At 32.6% G+C, this 15,866-nt stretch overlaps 1 protein-coding gene across 3 annotated transcripts in view; it reads left to right on the forward strand.

Annotated features, from left to right (window-relative positions):
• The window catches only part of LOC118201322 (ubiquitin carboxyl-terminal hydrolase 31-like), a 119,513-nt gene that overhangs the window by 84,316 nt on the left and 19,331 nt on the right, over positions 1-15,866 (forward strand). For 2 of the 3 annotated variants that reach the window (XM_035373411.2, XM_035373410.2), the window contains exon 11: positions 12,843-13,052. In XM_035373411.2, coding sequence (XP_035229302.1) covers positions 12,843-13,048 — 206 coding nt within the window. In that variant the 3' untranslated portion in view covers positions 13,049-13,052. Of the gene's footprint in view, positions 1-1,036; positions 2,591-12,842; positions 13,053-15,866 lie in introns of those variants that run through there. The other variant, XM_035373413.2, reaches the window with a different exon arrangement.

The raw sequence follows: 15,866 nt of genomic DNA on the forward strand, positions 1-15,866 counted from the left end.
AACCTGCATAATAAGGATGTTCGGATAAAAGATTAAAAAACTGAGTAAAGTAAGGATAAAAGAAATTAAAAAAGTGTTTTTATTTTTGTTAAACGTCAAAGATGATCCCCCCCCTCAACACTGTTCAAAGCATGTTTTGTCTTTTTGGTACATGCATAGACCCACATTGCAGGTTTCTTTCGCACATGTATCTTGTTCTATGAGGTCTCTCCCTTGTACTACAAAATGTACACTGCCTGGATTTTCATTTTATTGGAATATTTCTAGCATTGTTTTCTCTCTTTTCATCTGGCACATGAAATTTGTGTTTTTTAATGTTAATGGGGGGGAGGCTTGGTCTTTTTGGCTTTGGTACGGATCTTTCGTTTCCCATTCGTATTTTGTCCCAAAATATTGATAAAATGTTTATGCATTTTCTATTTTTAATAATAGCAAAGTATATTTACATTATACTTTAACCACACAAAATAATTTATAAAATCACAACATTAGCATAGCAAGCGTGTTGAGGTCAGAGAAAAATCTGTGGAAAGGAAAGACATTTTCACTGGGCAGGTGCATGTATTGTTTAGTCATAAAATAACTCTGTGGTTTCAAAGCCCCTTATCTATATCCAGGTAAAAACAAACATTCTATTTGAAAAGCAGCAAACACCATTGCAAAGAGCAGTGGTTTCAAATTGCAACCACTGAGACTCTAGAGGATTGTGAGCATTGTGACACAATGTTCTAGTGGCTCTGAAACCACAAAGCAAATGCCATAAATATACATAGGTTATATATATATATATATGCAGTTTAATTATTGCTATTTTTTATTGTTTATGGTAGAAATAACAATGTGCGATTAATAACTTTTGAAATTTTAAGATTGTTTATATTACTAAAAGGAAGTTATTTTGTCTCATTGAAAAAGAATTTTAAAAGGCATCCGATTTGAAGTACTAAGACCTAAAAAATGTATGATTCTGCAGTCGTTTTGTGTTATATAGAAGTAAAAGATCAGTAATCAGTTTGTTTTCATTAAAAAATTTCAGAAAGAAGAGGAGGAAAAAAATTTGAAAATTAGTGGTTTCAAGGTGCGACCACCGCGCGTGAAAGGGTTAAGAGGAAATTTATTTCTTTAGAATTAATAATAAATATCTTGGACTGTCGTTTAAAAGGAAAAACGGCATCTCACATTGGGAAAAGTTTTAATTTGAATGAAGCAACAATCCAGACTATTAAGAAAAATGAAAAAGAAATAAGAAATGTGGTTGCTGCAGGATCTTCGACATTTGCAAAGTGTGCAGTTTGCCCCCCCCACCCGGCGCTAATAATTGAGAAGATAAAAAAGGCACTCAGCATTTGGATTGATGGTAGCTGTCAAAAAAGAATTCCATTAGATTTTAATATCATTAAACAAAAGGCACTCAAAATTTTCAAGCACCTTAAGGAACAAGGAGAATCCTCTGTCAACCCAAATTTTCTGGCAAGTAAAGGTTATTTCAAAATTTTCAAAAAGGTATCTTGCAACTCTTAGCATAAGAATTCAAGGAGAATCTGCATCAACTGATTATGAAGCTAAAGCTTAGCTTTTAAATTGTTTTGTGCCAGACGCCGAACATTATTTAAGGCAGAAAAACTTGAGCTTCAAGGCTCTATTACTATTAAATAATGTTCCGTGTCACCCACAAGATTTGAATTATCCCAACATTAAAATACTGTTCCTACTGCCTAACACTACTTCGTTACTCCAATCATTGGATCAAAGTATTATTTATGCCTTTAAAACATATTACATAAGAAGAGCATTACAGTGCATTTTAGTCTTAACCGATTCAAAATCAATTAAGGTAATGGAAGCTTGGAACACATTTCAATCAAGCACTGTATCGACATCGTATCTTTGTCTCTGAAAGATCTGAAAGCATCAATGTTAAATGCATGTTAAAAGAAGATTTGTTCCTTTTCAGATGAAATAGTAAACGTGCATAAATCGTCAAAAAATAAAATTGTAGGCTTATTAAACCTTTAAATCAATCAGAGGCGAAGGATTTGTTGACATGGCTACTGAGGGCGTTCAAGATTTATTAGTGGAAGAAGAAATTGACAAAGCAGATTTGATGGAAATGGCATCCGAAGTCGTAAATCAGATCGATTCTGAGGACATTGATGATGCTAGTGCAGTTAATAATTCAAAATTAAAAAATTAAAAGAAGGCCTAAGCTTAGCTCAAAATCTTGAATCCTTTTTCTTGAGTACAGGCCCTTCTGCTGAAGTAAGCTGAAAATTCAAAAGAGAGCTGCAAAACTGTCTAGCTCCATATCGAGAAATTTACATTGGCCTGGTAAGAACTAGTAAGCAAATAAAATTTCACGTTTTTTAAAGAGGTAAGAAAATGCCAGAACTTTAAATGAAGAAAGAAATTCTGAAAGTGAAAGCGATCATATTCCACCAAAAAAAACATTCTCGTTTGATTATACTGAGCAGTGCAGATGAAAAAATTTATTAAACTAAAGTTGTGTTAAATTAAAATATGTAATATTTTTTGTACTGTGTTGTGCATACATATATATGATTAATAAAAATGAAGTTGTTTATGTAGAATTAAAAAAAAAAATTGTTTTTTTAATAAGTTTTCAGAACATAATACCCCTTTTTATACTAGCTCTGGGTTTACACAACACGGCATTTTCTAGGAATCTATCTACCATGTTATACAATGTTTACCTGCATTTGCAATAAGAATAATCACTTTATTTGGGAATAGATAATGTGATATTTTAATGAGTTGCTTGAAAACTACGCAGCTAGAAAGACGACACTCGAAGACAGACATGGTTGCTTGGAACTATAATTTTATTCCATGATGACACATGTGGACAGTTTTTCTTGGGAAGTTTTGATATATTTCTTTCTAAAATTAATCTTAAATAATATAATGGTTACTTGAATAAATTAAGATTATTTGAATGAATGTCAGTGTGAAAATTTTAATATTGAAGTGTCAGTACATTTGAATTACAAATCGTGACCAATAAAAATTTCTTGCAGATACCAACCTTTAGATTTCAGAAATTTGAATTTTTCCGTATGTTCTATTATATATGTTTTGACGAATAGCTAGTATTCTTTTTTATTTTAGTTAGTCAATTTTGTTTTGTTCACAAAGCAAAACTTGTTTTTTGGTGGCCCATCAGCCTTTTTCAAATTGTGCATTTGGCTGGCATGTACTTTAGTTTGAGATTACTGGTCTCTATTACATTAAATAAAAACTTATAAATACTTTTTAGGCAATTGGCAACGTGTTGCACAATGGAGCACTAAAGTTAATGGTATTTCTAAGAATGGTCAATATTCATTAGTTATGATTCAAATGTATCATTTAAGTTAAAGACAAATACAAATACGGTGATTAATTGGTAAACTAAAGAGGAGCAAATGTATATGGAGGTCACCCAAGATACAATTATCCTTGAAAGTATCATTTTATAAAGGTGGAACTGCTTTTCTAAGTAATGAATCAGTTAGTAGATACGTGGTCAAGAGTGGCCAGGAGCAACAACTGTATCTAAAGGCATCCAGCTGTCGCTATTGGCTGCTGCCCAGCCAGTATAATAGTTAGCTAGGCTGAATGCTGTACCAATGGGCCCTGGTTTGAATCCAAAAGGTGACATGGATGTTTGTAAATATATAGCATCTCTGTGACAAGGGGGCACTCAAAATACGAAATGAGCCAGAAGTCCTCTTAAGAGATTGGTGGGAGATTAAAAGGGTGGGAGCCCCTTGAACCACCCTTGGTATTCTCCCTCAGAATTGAAGTAGAACTTCACACGCAGTGTATTGGGAGTGTCCCTGTATTACCAATGGTGAAATTCTAGTGTCCCACTCACTTCTACCTATTTCTGTCATTGTTATTCAGGGTTCAATACAGTCCTTAAGAGTCCTTAAAAGTCATTAAGTTTTTTAAAATCGATTTTTGGTCCTTAAAAGTCCTTAATTTTGACCAAAATAGGCAGAAGGTCCTTAATTTTAATCATCTGAAATTTCTGTTTGTTTTTATGACTGTCATTTGGAGTGTGAATTAGCATTTTGGAGGAATATTTTTGGCGATTCGCTGACAAATATGGTCTTGGAAAATATCTTTTGAATGGGTAAATGCGTTAATGGCTCATAATTTGTTCCTATTTCTAATATAAATGTGGAATAGAGTTTCTGAGCATGAAGTCAGACATAAGCATTTAGAAATTATCTCATTTTTTCTAATAAAGAACTCTTAAACAACTTTTCGCTTTTTGGGGATGTAAATTCTTTTATTTTCTTTTATTAAACGGTTCTAAATTTGGCGACATTTTGATGATTTTAAGATCAGTTTCTATAGAAATATTTTAATTCCAAGATCTGGTAATTTTTGACGACTTTTTTAGAACATTATAACATTGATAAATTTCATAAAAATAATGGTAATGTATTGTATATATATATTTAAGAAGTAACATTAATTCATGATTCGGGGTGAAATCACAAATGACTTTTCCATGTTGCATATCTTTGGAGGATCTCTAATTTGTCATAGCTATATGCAAGAGGTTTTGAAACTTTTTGTAAAGTTGTTTAGGGGTATTTTTGGCCCAGATTTTTCATTAATGTACAATGCGCAAAAAAAGGGGGGGACAGTTCTATATCTCCTGTTTTACTGGGCCGATTGACAAAATTCAAATTGCGTTTTTCATGTCTCGAAAGCGCATCTTAGGATATATATTAGATTTACATATAGCACTATTCTAACACAGGTATTTTGACACAAAAGCGGACTTTTTCTGAAATAGCATACCAATTTTTTTACATATTTCAATTCTACGACTCAATTTATGCCAGACTGTCAAGTTTTGTAAAAATCATACGAGTAGTTTTTAAACAATTAGTTCTCAAAATTTTAGATCCTCAATGTTAATTGAATTTGGCATATATTTATTAATATCTCTTTTTTTATTAAACTTTTTTGATTTTTCCTCTCACATTTCGAAATTTAGGTTCATTCCAAATAAAATTCACCCATTTTTTTTGAGTTTTATTTTTTAAATTTCTATTTTAAAATAATTTTTATTAATTTTTTGAAAAATCATCATCTTAAAGTAGGTGTAGTTCTAAGCATACCTGCAAAAAATCAGAGTTTTTTACATAAAATTTTTTAAGATATACACGAATTTACATATTTAAGCATTTTGAAATTTGGCACCTTTTCCTAGAGCGATAATAACGCCAAACGTGGTTTATGGATTTTGTTACGGTAAATTGCCACAGCTATTTTTAACCTTAAATTTCAAATAAATTTTTATGAAGAATTAATTATATATTTTTTCTCTCAATGATGCGTAATAAATATTTATTAATTTTTTACTACTTTTTAAAATTATAGATATTATTCAAATTTTTAATATTTTTTTTAATTTCTTCCTGTTTTAAAAAAAATATTTGTAAGAGTACATTTTTACCTTCTTCGTGTTATCATCTGCTACTTTACTTTAGCTGAGTTTAAATTGAATTTTCTAAAGCTGAGAATGTTCATTTGATGTTTATTTTCACAATGTTTTTCAAAGCAAACAGAATGTTGATAGTTTGGGTCATGTCCGAGTTTTGAAAAATATATATATAACTATAAATTTTTACGATAATCATAGAAAGAATGTTTTAAGTAGTAATTTTCTCTCGTGTTGTAGATTATAAAAAAAAAAATCTTCTTTAATATAGAAATTATTAGGCTTAAAAACTCTAAAAAATATGATTTAAATTGTTTCCACCCGATATAAGAATCGGGTCACTTAGTGATACAGGATAAGCGCTACTGGAGTGGTTTATTTCTTCCTCATTTAACAAAAATTTTTAATTCAAATATTTATCCTTTCAACTTTGCTTTTCAAACTTTATTTATACTTAAAATGTCTAGAAAATGAAAAGCTGTCTTCATCTAAATTCAACTGATATTTTAAAATGCAAAATTTATGGAAATGTAACAATCAAAAAACTTAATTTTCTTGTGTCAGCACTGAAAACAAATGTAGAAGGCAAGAAGGAAATCAGAGGGGAAAGCAAAAATTTGAAGGTGAATCTACTTCAAGGAAGTTGGGTATTCAAAGAGAAAACTCTTGGACGTGTACTCTAGCAAATAGCAGCAATTGAGTTTGTGCTAACGGAAAAGACAAGAACGATATCATTGTAGATTAAAGTGAACGGCGACTGGTTTTTGACTATAAGGTTGTATAAATTTAAATTACATCATAGAACATAGTATCATAAACAGAGTATCCCATGATTTCTCATTTGAATTATTTGAAGATTCAGAAATTTATCCTGTGTCATATATAGATATCATCTAAAGACGTTTTCCCTCTTGATGAAACCAGTCTTTCTTTTCATCTCATGCCTTCAAAATGTCTAGTCTCTAAAGACTGATAAAGGCCTGACGAAATACTGATGAAATGGAATGAACTGTATTATTAAGTTATGGCAAAGCAAGACTATCTGCCTAAAAGGAAGGATGGCTTCGTGAAGAACGTTCTAAGGGAAACCAGCTCGTATACACGTTATACATGAGAAAAACCACAAAAACATCCATGTAACCAGCCCGATCGCCGGGATTCAAACCCCGGAGCGAACTATCAGTGTTCAGCGACTTTATCGCTCAGCCGTTAGTGAAATGGAAGGCGATAACTTTATCTAAAATTAATATCAGAAATACCAAGATATTTCAAAAAGTTGGATGCTTTTAATATACTTGCAGAATGCCTGAAAAAAAGAGCAAGCCATTAACAAGAGGGGGGGATATTTGCATCAATATTTTTTTAATATGTATTTGATTCTTGCAATTTAAAAAATAAAATATTTGACTAGAATATGAATAACTTTTTAAGAAATTAAATGTAGGATGATAAAATTGTAAAAATTGATAAAATTGTGTAAAGCAGTGGGCACAATGTTAAAACTGTTTAAAGCAATGTGTGCAACTCATCCTAAATTAAAATGTCGGATATACATCTCTCTTATTTATATATCTTTTCTGAATGGAACATTGAAAGGCGTGTTAACTGCGCTTTACTGTATTTTCTCTTTTAATACATGCAGTTTTCAAACACATCATTGCCTGGGTCGTATTTTTCTGAAAGAAACGCAATTCAAATAAATAAAATTAAATTCTGGAATATTTATATTAATAAATATATTTAAAATGGGCAGTTCGACTGAATGAATAGAAAATTTTAAAACAGTTATCTGAGGAGGCAATGCAACATAAACAATTAAAATAAAAGTCTAAAAATTAAAATTTACCTAAAATAATAAACTATGACTAAAAAATATAGTATAAAGAAAACTGTTTGAAAAAAATTAATAAATTATGCACCCTTTTATTTAAACTATGCAGTTCGAATGAGTAAGTAGAAATTTTTAAAACAGTTAGTTTGAAAGAAACCATACAACTTAAACAATAAAAATGAAATCCGAAAAAGAAAAAAAATATTAAAAATAATAATTATAATTAAAAATATAATATGAAGAACATTATTTGAAAGAAAGAACGATGTGGCTTTTTTTCCGCTCACACACAATATGAAAAGGGAAAGGAAAATAGGTTGCCATATATTAAGAAGTTCACCAAGTGAACTATTCTTGGCGCAAACTAAAAAAAAGTGCCAATATAAGCTTTTGAATTTCTCAGTAAATTTTGTACAAAATTTAATATTTAAACATAATTTGATGCGTAGAATCGAAATATCTAAAAAAAAAAAAAAAAAAAAAAAAAAAAAAAAAAAAATTGGTATGTTATTTTAGAAAAAGTTCGATTTTGTATCAAAATACCTATGTTAGAATAGTGCTATGTATAAATCTATATTCAAAGTCGTGCTTTCAAGACATGAAAAATGCAATTTGAACTTTGTCAATCGGCCCAGTAGAATGGGAGATATAGAACTGTACTTTTTTTTTTTTTTTCCTCTCACAGTGTACTCATCGGTATTGAGCATTTCTGTTATCAGTACCCTTGGAAACAGAAAATATCATACAAATGGATAGGCCATCTTACTTGAACCCAATTGAGCAAGTTTGGAATGCCATAGGCCACGAACTCCAGTTCACCAAGCCTTTGGAATCTGAGAAATACGCTTTCAGAAGCATGGTTTACTATTCTGCAAGACTGGATCATAGTTTGATAAATCCTATGAAATCAGGATGTGACTTTTGCATTGCTGTCATAGGTAACCAAACACCATGAAGAAGGATTTTTATAAAACATAGACATCATTCTTACATCATGTTCAAATTTGATGTTAAATTCAATCTTTTGATATTAAGCAATAGGCAGACGGAATAATTATGTTAAATAAGGCTTTTGTACAAGTTGTTCCTAAAAATATTTCAGTAAGCAGAAAAGTTTTATTCTTATCAATATCCATGAATTTTGATGAGCAATGAAGTTCAATCATATTAAAAATTGCTATTCAAAAAGTCTAAGGATTTTTTTTTTTTTTATATTAATAGAAATCTTCTAAATGATGTTATTAATGACTCAGTTTATAAATAATTTAAAATTTTATAATTTTATAACTGTGCAACTATTAAAGTGGTCTTGAATATCAACTTGATATTTAGTGTAGACTTAGGATCAAATGCTTGATGTTGTTATCCCTCCTTGACTATTATCAATCAGCTTATCGTGCTTACGAATTGCTTTTGCAAGTATTTTGAAAAAAAAAAAAAAAAAAAAAATTGTTGCTTAGTCTGTTTCTTGGAAAAGACTAACTTTATCTTCCCTTATCAGAGTATTCTGTAAAGGAAAAACAATATCAAATAAGCTTCCTGTGTAAGAATCCATTTATGCAGCCTTTGTCAAAAGAAACTATCTGGTTTCTGTCATTGGAAAAGTTTTTGATCAGGCATGAAGATTCATTTTATGTGACCTTCATGTTAATGGCTTGCATGGTAACCTGCCCATTTTCATTCAAATGTTTGTGAAGGCTAGGACCATTCAAGTAAGAATGAGCTCTGTGTTAGATATCTTTGAAGTGTAAGAGGATATGCTCCAAGGTTGTGTTCTGAGTATTATTCTGTTCAGTCTGAAAATAAATTCTCTATTAAAGTAACTTCCTCCTACCATCATTTCAGGATAACCTTCAAATAAGTTGCCATGGTGCAGATATGAAAAATATGGGGATTGCTCATAAGAGGGTCCCAGCAGTGGTTAAACCAACATACATTGTTTCTAAAATAGAAAACAGTTTATATGCGCCTCTTCCATTAGCAAAATCTGTAAAAAATCCTAGGGAACGTCTCCTGGAAAGTGCAGCGTTGGTCACATGGATACACAGTGCTAATTCACTCTAGATTGACTCGGAAGTTTACAGATCAGCAAGGCCTTCTGTATTATTAAAACTTATTGTTACGAATTTTGTTAGATATTTTTAGTAGAATTATAATTAAAATTATTGTGTTTCTCCGTGCATGAGACAAATTTTAAGAGTAAGCTACGTGGAAAAGTAAAAATACTGTAACACGTGCATTTAACATTGAATAAATGTAATTGACTACTGTGTCAGCTGTAACCATAATTTTATCCTCTTGTTAGTTTCCGGAAATCTCGAGAAGCAAAGAAATTTCTTGCTACCAACTGAAAGCTATAAAATGCCAGAGAGAAAACATCTCAGTTCAGTTATTTAGTTAGCTGCTCTTGTTATTGTTACGAGTTTAGCGAGAGATTGGAGTAGCTTTCTCTTTGCATTGTATTCTGTTTTAACGTTTTTAGTAATTTGAACTACTGATTGTATTGTGTGATATTTTGAACACTTGTATAAATAACTTTGAGGAAAATTCCAGAATCCTGTTATATTTCTTTTGATAAGAATAAATTTTATTAATCTATTATCGGACTTGTGCATTCAATCTGTAACGTACCCTTACACACACATTATTATTATTAAAATAATTAATGATCATCAGTTTCTGTAGATTAGTTCTGAGCCTTCAGAACATCTCGTATGCAGATTTTGAATATTTACTATTTTGAACCTTTACTTCAGTTGAGAAGGTAGCAGCTGTTTCTTCATGTGTTCTTCAATGTACTGTCACAACCTTATCATTCTTGTCAGCTTCATGTGCTAGATGGCAGCTATAACTTCTTCTTTGCTGCATGGTGTCTTATGTTGTGTCATTCTTTCTAAAAGCTCAGTTACTGATAGAAATAGTTTGCATATCTCATGTGAATGCCGAAGGAGTAAACCATCTCATCATGAGAAAATCCTCAAATTCAACTACTATTGATGTGGGGGATTTTAAGAAGAGAAATACAATGGAGATCTTACATAAGTTACTTATTCAACAATACAGACATAAATACAGCAGTTTTTCTCCTATATTTACAGATGAACCAGAGGCAGCTAATTATGTTTGAATACCATTCATGATTGAAAGCAATATAGAGGGCAGGCAGTTGCGCTTTGTATTGCTTATATTTGAGTTAACTGTTGTATATTTTACCCTTCCTTAGTATCTAAATAATGCATGGACGATTTTATTATGTACCCTGACTGACATAATAAGAAGACATGGATATCAAAGTCTTGACTGGTAGGTTACCAGACGTGTAGTAATAAAGGAAAATGAGCTGAAAGACAGCATATTCTACTGTGATTATGTCCAGTTAGCTTGTCTCTTTTAGAGATATTAAAACTGTTGTCAAGAACAAAATCGTAAGTAAATGACACCTGTTCTGGGATGTGTGGATGAATAAGAAGGTTATTTGGAAATTAAGGTCCATATCGCCATAGCTAGTTAAAGTGTTGCATGAACATCGAAACACGCATGCATACCAACTATTGACATGCTTGCTCATCAAACAACACCATTTGCATTGGGTTGTTGCTTTGTGCTGCGTGTAGTATTAGTTCCAAAATGTTTAAAACAATTCATCAGCTTGCCAACTATGACATAAGGTTAGTGCTTTGGTTTTTGACAGCAAGGAATCTTTCAGCAGCAGAAATTTGACAGATAAACAACATGTATGGCCCCAATTCGATGAGCGACAGCAAAGCGAGTGAGAGCTTTTAAGGACGGATGTGAAAATGTCCATGATGAACCATGATCAGGCCAACCTTTAGTGCTCACAGAAGATTTGGTCAATGCCATGGTCGAAAAGCTTCTTGAAGACTGACGATTCTCCTTACCTTAGCATTGGAATTTCCAAGTGTGGATAGAACAACTTTCCACAAAACCGTCTCTGAAAAGTTGCAGTTTCACGAATTATGCACACTTTGGGTTACCAGGCTGCTCACTGAGCAACAAAAAATGAAAAGAATAGCTTGTGATCTTGATTTCTTTGAACCAGTATCATGAGAAAGGTGATAAATTTTTATAGATCGTCAGGGATGAGATGTGGGTTTCTCGCATGACCCCAAAGGCTAAACATCAGTTAATGGAATGATGTCATAGGGCATTACCAGTCAAGGCCAAGCAAACAATCTCAACATGCAAGTTTATAGCAGCCATGTTTGGAGATAGACATGGAGTCTTGTTGAGGTTATGCAGCTATGGACAACAATAAATGCAGCCACTTACTGCTCTACCCTGACTGTATTTGGACATGAAAGTGCCAGACCCTGTTTTGCCATTCACACCCAAAATCTGATCAGATCTTTTGGATGGGAACGGATTAACCACCCATCATACAGTCCTGACTTGACATTGAGTGAATTTCACTTGTTCTGCTGCCTAAAGGAGTTTCTCAGCAGCAACTGTTTCGTCACAGATGACGAGATGAAAGAAGCAGTTCAAAACTGGTTATCCTCACAAGCAGCAGACATCTATGACTTAGGCACACAAAAGCTTGTAGAACATTATAAAATGTTTAAACAAGTATGGAAATTATGTAGAAAATAGGTAAACATGTAAGGAATTAAATAAAAAAAAGTTTTGAAAAAAATCTTGGATGATTTATCTTTTATTAGAAATTGGACCTTACTTTCCAAATAACCTACATGCATTAAGAAGCAAAAAACATAAAATGGAATATTGGGAGTTTACTAAAAACAGGAAGGATTAAGTCCTATTAACTCATCTTAGAATTTGCCACTCTCAAGTTACCTTCTGAAAACTGAGAATGAGCCTTTGTGCTCAAGACTGCAATGCTGAACTGTCGGTGTGTCTCATTTTATTTGAGTACTGTTATTTTCAGAAGGTCTGAATTATTTTAATAGCTGGGATATTTACTTCTTGGCCATTTAGTTAAAAAAATCTTAAATTTAGTCTGTTTTGTTATCTAAGAAAGACTGGTTATTATTTAATTATATTTGATTTTAAAGCAGGTTATTGTGTTTTAATGCCATATATTTAAATTAATGTCTTTTTTATATGATTTTAAATGCTTTTATATTTCAATTTATTTTGTGAATTTTATTTATCTCTCTGTCACTGTATTAATATTTGTTATGCATTGAACAAGCATTTGGCACATCATTACCTCTTCTGACTATGAGCTGCCGATTTAATCGTTCGTCTATCCATCCTTGCCCCCCCTTTCTTTAATTCATAGATATGTGCAAAATTTTATTATATTCTTAAAAACACCCCTACATTAATGAACTGGACAAAAGAATAGTTCTAAGCAAAGTGAAATCAGAAGATAGTTTTAATTATTTTCTCTCGTTTTTATTATTATTATTATTATCATTGCTAGTGATGCAAAACTGTATTATGTTTATAAAACCATATATGAAAATTGATAAAAAGAATTACAGTATTGTTAAACTTCTTGTTGCGTATTTTTGATTGGCCATCAAAATTTGATTCACATATTGTTTTCCATCTTTTATGTAACAGGGAATACCTCATCTTTAGACAGAAGAACTTTTTCAGTACACCGTCCATTCAACCGTGCTACAAAGACGTACTCTACAATTGCTTGCTCTGCAAAAACACTAAGCAATCATGTTCAGATACCTAATGAAACAATTCCTGATGTTAAAGATGAAGTGCCACCACCTCCACCTCCAGCAAAACATTACTGGACTGTAACATCTGTGTAAATATGTAAGTAAAGTTCTCCATTACGCTTTGTTAGTTCACCATTATTTATTAGCCCTTCAGGTAGCGAAGCTGAAGAGCCAAACCATTATGACCACTTACTCAATAATGCATTGTGCAGCCTTTGTCCTGCAAAACAGTTGCAAATCATCATGGGATGGATGCCACAAGTTCTTGGTAGATGACTGTAGACAGGTTGTACCAAATGTCAACAGTGGTCATTCAAAGTTGAGATATTCCTACATGGGAATGTATGAGCTTTGACCTTCCGCTTTGTGACATCCCACATGTGCTCTATTGGGATAAAATCCAGCTTGTTAAGTGGCCACAGCATTAAAACTGGGATGCATTCATATTCTCCTCAAACCACTCCCAACACATTTTGAGCCTTATGGCATGAGGCATTGTCCTGCCGGAAGATTCCATTTCTAGTTTTCCAATTGGGAAGAAGAACTCTTGCCTTGTAAGAGTGCAACTGATCCATAATTACATTCAGATAGTCTACAGATTTCATGGTGTGTTCTTCCAGATGTAAGGTTCCTAGAGCTGTCCATGAGATTGACCCCCAAAACATAATACTACCACCACCAGCCTGTTTATGACCTCCTGTACAGAAGGGGAGCAACTGTTACCCTGACTTAAGCATCCATGTGATGAATAAGAAATCATGATTCATCCGATCAGGCAACTGTCTTCCACTTATCCATGATCCAGTCTTGATGTTCCCTGGCCCACTGGAAGCATAGTTGACAATGACGCTTGATCAACAGAGGCACAAGAGTGGGATGTCTGCTGTGCAGTCCCATATCCAACAGTGTCCTCTGAACTGCATGTTCCAAAACACTTGCACTTGGACCTGCATTGTATTGGCTGCCAGCTAAATCACTGTCAGGCACTCTGCACCAAGCAGGACAATCTCCAACATTCCTTTTTTTTTTTTTTTTTTTGATAATGCATGGATGTTCAACACCTTGGTATCTACTGTTGGTTTCACCATCATTTATCCACTTTGCATCAATACTAACAATGCCAGATTGGGAACAAACTACCAGTCATGAAGTTTTGTAGATACTTGTTCCGAGTCTTTGGGCCATTACAGTCTGCCCTCTATTAAATGCGCTTAGATCAGCAGCCTTTCCCTTCACACTCAAAAGTGAATAAAAGAATGATTCCTTACCTTCTCTAGCAGCAGTTAAATACCATTCCCACTTAATCACGTGCTCTCCATGTCCAGACGATTTCATTCAAAAATGTGGGGATGATCATAATGTTTTGACTCATCACTGTATTTAGATGTATGTTTCTTTGACAACATGGTGTACTCAGTTTGAATCCACACTTTGAAATATAATGTAGCACTAAAGCGTTGTTCTGATATATGTTTTGATACGATTAATATTATAGATTCCTTCACAATAAGCCATGTTCTTGCCATTACCTCACACATAGAAGTGTAATGAGGTTACTGTGGGACTTGTTATGGGTGACAGAATGAGTCTTCTCAAGATGATCACATAATGTATTTGCACATCAATTACAAAGTAAAGTAATGCCCTCTCTTGCTGAAAGATGATTTTAAGTATATAAGTGCTTAGTTTGTTTTATTTAAGGAAGAGGAACATTTTCTACTTTGTCCAGGTATACCATGCTGTTCATGAGTTACACAGTGAAGGAAAAATATTGTAGAATTCTGTCCTTCATCTATTTGCATCAAACACTGATTTGTAACAAAGCTTTATTTGCATTCATGCACTGCTTGAAGTTAATCATTTCATTCTTTAGCAGATGGGCTGATGTATGTAACCATTCAAAATAAATGCTGTTTCATCTCAAAAAGAGGCTGAGAACCTTTTAGGTCTTGTCCTCATCCAATTGGTTAAGCGGATTCACAGGAAATCATTGTTTTTATCATTTGTAGGGTTCGTAGTGGTCCTTATAAGTGCTTATAAGTCCTTATATTTGAAAATAAAATATAAAAGCCCTTATAGGTGCTTACTTTTTCTTTAAAGCACTACACACGTTTGAATTTCTATCAAGATTTTTAATAATTTACATTCTCGTTCCACAATCAGTTTATATTCACATTTATTATGATCAGTATGCTTATATTATGAGCATATGTATGAATATTTATAATAATATATTTGCAGTAACTGCTGAAGTATAAATAAACTTCAAAAATGGGTAAGTGTGTTTTAACACAGATTAGTTTTCTAAAGAATAATATTCGGAATGGCATAAATGTAGTGAAAGTAATCGAACAGTCAAAATAATTTTTTTTTCAATGCATTATACAGTACAGAAGTTGGGGGTTCTCCTTTTTCTCTGCAAAATCTCGAATATTGAAACTGTTACAGTTCGCAGCAAAGCAAGCAATGGACTCCTTTTTTTTGGTCACTTTCTAATCTGGATTGAATAGGACTAAAAGTTCTGCAGTCTACCAACCCAAGCGAAGAATGATTCTATTCCGGAAATCTAATGTAGTCTGTTCAAAATTAGAATGAAAAATACCCCAGATTGGTAAATCTCTTTATTAATCAATTTGAGTATGGCAGGGATATCGCACAAAGCGCAGTGTGTCCTGCTCAATGATAAATATGCCACATGGGCGTTTTCCCTTATTTAGTTAGTTATTCTCCGAATACCGGCAGCTGTTGATTCCGATTGCTTAATATCACGTGCAGAAGAATTTAGGCTCACGTATTGCACAATAACTTTTGCAATATTTTGCAAAGATAAAAGAGTTTTACTGTGCTTGCTAAGCAAATTATTTTGCAGTTCCTTTGGGCTATTTTTTATATGATGCACATATCGAAATGT

This window comes from Stegodyphus dumicola, chromosome 2 (assembly GCF_044657685.1).
Source record: "Stegodyphus dumicola isolate Sdum_Otavi_A_Nest chromosome 2, ASM4465768v1".
In the NCBI taxonomy this organism is placed as follows: Eukaryota; Metazoa; Arthropoda; class Arachnida; order Araneae; family Eresidae; genus Stegodyphus; species Stegodyphus dumicola.